The sequence below is a fragment of the Saccostrea cucullata genome, unplaced genomic scaffold (assembly GCF_032062105.1).
Source record: "Saccostrea cucullata isolate Sc308-1 unplaced genomic scaffold, CSIRO_AGI_Scuc_v1 ctg2133, whole genome shotgun sequence".
NCBI classification, from domain to species: domain Eukaryota; kingdom Metazoa; phylum Mollusca; class Bivalvia; order Ostreida; family Ostreidae; genus Saccostrea; species Saccostrea cuccullata.
In genome coordinates this window covers 176,408-181,388 of record NW_026924360.1, presented here as the reverse complement: position 1 = coordinate 181,388, position 4,981 = coordinate 176,408, and the positions used below count along the sequence as shown (strand labels likewise).

Here is a 4,981-nt window from a genome sequence, read left to right as displayed (position 1 = left end):
ATCAGACTAAAGATATCTCAGAGGGGCTTAATTTAGAGTTTGAAACACTGAAAGAAAAGTTTCACGAGCAAGCAAAAGAACTCAGGGCCCTAAAAGAACATTTGAAACGCTATCAATATTTGACTGAAACAGCAGTTACTTTAGCAAACAGCAATCAGCAGTATTCGCAAAAGGACAATATTAAGTTCACCAAATGGAATGAGCAAAGAAACGAAAATCTGCGTGCAGATCTCTGTGACTTGAACGAGGACGAGCGTAAAAGTGCCTGGTACTTTAATGGCAAAGTGTTTGCGTTGGATTACGATAAATATCTGGACAGTGTGTCTGACAAACTTAAACACAAATAGCATGATTTATGCATAAAGAGCTGGAGCACGAAACACTTCATTTTAATAATAAACTTTGTGATCGGGATTGATTGAAGCTAGAGAATGCGAAAGTGTGTGACATGGTATGTGTGTGAAGATTATCCACTTTTCTTTTGTTTTGTTGCTTATTTCTCCAAAAAACTACATATAATATCCGCTTCTTTGTCTAAGTATTATTCTGTCACAGGGTGAATAAATTAATATTATAATAAATACTATATAATTTATTCATTAATAATTTGTGACCTATTACCATTACCATCATCATTTCATCTATTATACAGCATAGTGAATTACAGTACTCTGGAATTTACTATGTGTTCAGTCATTCATAAAGTCATTCATTGATATTCATGGGGTTGAATGCTCATTGGTTAGTTTGAGAGTGTGAAAGGTCAAAGGTGTCTGTGTCAGAATGGGTGAGGTTTGAAGGTGTATGATAGGTTGATATTTCAGTGTGAGAAGTGTGTGAGTGGTTTTACTAGTTTGGTACCCAATACGCATGCTTGGCGCCAAACACCCTTAATAACTCACTCCACCCTAAGACAGCCAGGAGAAAGGAAGAGTTTATCTCCTCTCCAGATATATAGTCATAGTCATTTCATTTAATATATTAAATACCTTATCAATTAATTATCTAATTAAAGATGACAAATTAAAGTATTCTAAAATAATTAAATGTGTGAGTGTTAGAGTATGAGTGTATTCATTTATTTTACAGGTCACCTTGTTAATTGTACTTATTATTATATCATCAAGAAAGTAATTGAAATATAGATAAAGAAAAGAACCCACAACAGCTGTTTTGTTATTTATGGAGTAACATTTACAAATATAGTGCGGCTGTGACAATGGCGCCCAACCGTGTGATTTCAGTTACAAAAGAATCTATATTTATAAGGTGATTCGATCTCAACGGTGGAAAAATTATCAATCCATTCATTCATTCTTCTTTTATTATTATTCATTATGTGAATTCACCATTTCAACACTGTGTTTTGTGTTTGTGAGTTTTACTCAGAGGCCTAACTTCTTCGGAGAATGTACCGTTATGCCCCGTGCACCTAATCTACATATTTGTGACGTCACACACACATGAACCTAGGTTACTTTCGTTTTCGATGGATATCCGAGGATCTTCACCGCTGGAACCCGTTTTCTGGACGACGCTGGACCAGTGACTGTTTTCCAAGGATTCTGTGACTCTATTTAACTCTTAATCTTAATATTTTCATTGTGTTTGTTTAAATTGCATATTTGTACTATTGTTTATTTTCATGTGCATGGTGTGAGAGTTGCATGACTGCCACGCGAGTGTAAAAATATTCTAAAAGTTTAAAGTAAAAGTTAAACAGTTAAAGTAAGTAATTTATAGCAATGCTGTTATTGACATTCATAACATTCCCGCATGTTTCTTAACAAGATGCACTACTAACAACAGGTACGTAGTCACAATAGCGTTTTGGAAGACAGAGGAAATTCGAGTAGCAGGTGCGTGGTGAGAAATAGAGTGCAGTTTTTGTCAGGAGAACCTTGTGTTAAATTTAAGTGTCATATATAGTTCATTTCAGCTCATTTCATCACTAAATCATATCATACAAACATGTTATCAAATATTAACCAATCATATTAATTTTTGTGACTTACAGGTGATACTTGTTATCTTGTTACACAGTGACAGCTGATTTCTATGAATCACTTTACCATGATCAAATTTACTTAATAATTTGTTGCAGGTATTCAAATTTTTGCAGGAAAAGAAGAAGTGAAAGCATTGTTTATTTTCATATATATTCATTATTTAGTTTATTTGTATTTAATTGTAAATTTTCCTTTGTTCATCTAGGTATATATGAGCAACAGCAAATTGTTGAAGTATTTAGAAAGACCAATTATATCCAAGTCTGTAGTTAGTAGATCAATATTAATTAGTGATAGTAAGGGTTATTATTTAAAGAAACATTTAGATTTGTTGAAACATAATAGATTATTTGTGCAATTTGAATGTAGACCAGGAGCTCGTTTCGCCGATTTCTATCCGTGGCTGAAAAGAAACTTACCGGGTTTTGTACAGCAATACGGCCAGATTACGCTTTATATTTGGCTGGGAACTTGTGATATTACTCGGAAGTCAGGAAAATATATTGATTTAAGGTACGTAAATTCTGCTTTGTGTGTACAAAATATCATTCATTATATTGATTTGTTTGTATCTTTTATCAATCAGTTCAAAGAGGTTACACCTGTATTTTTGGACATTCCTCCATATTCAATTGTGGAATGGAATAAAACAAAATTTCACAGTAATCCTGAAAATTTCAAAGAACAAGACAAAACTTTAAATGAAATCATTGGCATCCTGAATGATTACATCAGGAATATAAATTCTAATCATCTTGTTTCTGGGCCTAGATTTAAGCTTGATCTATTGAGATACAGAAAAGAAAAAGGCAAAAGTCAACGTATTTCATACAATTTTCAGTTGTACATAGATGGAGTTCATCCAGGCTCTTTGTTAGGAAGAGTATGGTTGAAAAGACTGATTGATTGCATTTTTATCAATTCTTTGTAATGTTTAGTTAGATACTGTTATTTGTTTTATTGGTGCATTATTCCGAGGCAGGTTTGTCTCTGTTGGTAGGGACAGACCCAATCACAGAGAATATCCCTGTTTCATATAAATTGTACCATAGATTTTATTGTCAGATATACATATACATGTCTCGCTGCTAGGTCAATATTGGAAGGGACTGACCCAATCATATTAACATACCTGTGCAGTTGTTACTTGTATATTGTATAAAATTAAGTAGTCATTATAGTTTTATTAATCTTAGATTATGGCTACTGGAAACGGTAATGGTAATGGTGATGGTACAGGTGAAGAAGGGGAAGAAATTTCTATTAAACAGCACATAGATGAAGTAAACAAAGACCCAAACTATAAGGTTCTAACAAAAGAGGAATATGAAATATTAGTAAATGCAGGTCTTAAACAAGAGCAAAAGACAAGTACTCCTTTTAAAAGTCCAGGTTGGCATCCATTTTCTCCAATGTCAAAGTTACTCAATACAATGGGTGATTCCAAAAACCTTGGTAATGTCTCCATGTTTCAAGGTAATCAATATCCCACCCCTAAATTACCAACATTTAGTGGAACAGATGAGCCACAGAAAGGGGAAGTTAGGTATGAGGTTTGGAATTTTGAAGTAAAGTGCTTACTAAATTCAAATCAGTACCCAGAACATATTCTACTTCAAGCCGTAAGAAATTCTTTAAAAGGTTTAGCTAGAAGTATGTTAGTGTCAGTAGGGGATAAAGCTTCTATCCAAGACATTTTGAGAAAATTAGATGGATTTTTTGGCAATGTCGCCTCAGGTGAAACGCTTATGCAGTCATTTTACAATGATTGTCAAAAAGAGGGGGGATCCATTGTTGTTTTTGCTTCTAGATTAGAAGACACATTATCAAAAGCGATCAAATTTGGTCACATTGGTAATGAGGCAAAAGATGGGATGTTAAGAAGTAAATTTTGGACCGGTTTAGGTAGTCAACAATTAAAACAAAGCACAAGACATCTGTTTGACTCTATTAAAAATTTTGAATCTTTACTTAGGGAAATTAGGAAGGTACAAGAGGAAATAACATCACAAAGGAGTACTGGGACAACAAAGCAAGCAAGACAGGTATTTCAACAGGCAGAGAGAGCAGAGACTACTACATCATCAACAGACCTGCAGAAAGAAATACAGACAATGGTAAGGACAATGGAAAGGTTAGAACAGAAAATTGACAGTAATGCAAAAAGTTTCCAACAATTGAACAAAAGAGTTTATGAATTAGAAAGTAATACACAGAGACAACAAAGTTTTTATTCAAATAGAGGTTCGTTTACAAGGGGTAGGTTCAACTACTCAAACAGAGGTTTTGGTCGAGGTCGTGGTCAAAGTCAAGGTCAAAATCAAGGTCAAAACCAAGGTCAGAGTCAGGGTCAGAGTCAGGGTCAAAGTCAATACAAACCATCCCAAGTTGGACAGAATTCAAAAAAATACTAACCTCTTCTATTGAAGGGCAGATGGAGGAGGAAAACAGGGTTCAGAAAAGCCCTATTAGAAACACAAATTCTGAATTTAAAAATTTGTTATCAAGAATGGTTGGACATCAGAATGAAAGTATCATATTTGTAAATAGTGTAGAAACAAAAGCTTTGATTGATACTGGATCAATGGTCACTTGCATGTCTGAAAATTTTTACCAATCTTTACAAAACAAACCAGAGTTGCATAATATAGAAGACTTTGAACTCAAAGTTTATAGTGCAGAAGGCAATTCTTTACCATTTTCAGGATATATAGAAGTTGAATTACAAATTCCTTCTTTGTCTTTGAATCCTTTTTATGTACCAGTTCTAGTCACAAAAGGAACTGAATACAACAGTAAAGTTCCTGTTATTGTAGGTACGAATGTTATAAGGTTGTGTAAAGATTATGCAAACTCAGAACATACAGATGTTCCAGAGGAATGGAAATTAGCATTTGCAAATCTTAGTGTAAACAATGATATTCCTGTAAAGACCACTAACAAATATTCAATTACAGTAGGTCCTTATGAGG

At 33.8% G+C, this 4,981-nt stretch overlaps 1 protein-coding gene across 1 annotated transcript; it reads left to right on the top strand.

Moving 5' to 3' along the window:
* Positions 1–2,042: 2,042 nt before the first annotated feature.
* On the top strand, positions 2,043–4,423 carry LOC134266278 (uncharacterized). Its single transcript, XM_062748492.1, has 2 exons — positions 2,043–2,522; positions 3,985–4,423. Exons 1-2 carry the CDS (start codon positions 2,221–2,223, stop codon positions 4,421–4,423), a joined length of 741 nt encoding a protein of 246 aa, XP_062604476.1. The 5' UTR covers positions 2,043–2,220.
* Positions 4,424–4,981: the final 558 nt, after the last annotated feature.

Coding starts and splice junctions, on each gene's coding strand:
- LOC134266278 (XM_062748492.1), top strand. CDS start 2,221: ATGAGCAACAGCAAATTGTTGAAGTATTTAGAAAGACCAATTATATCC. Junction 2,523..3,984: donor GGAAAATATATTGATTTAAG/GTACGTAAATTC, acceptor ATCTTTACTTAG/GGAAATTAGGAAGGTACAAG.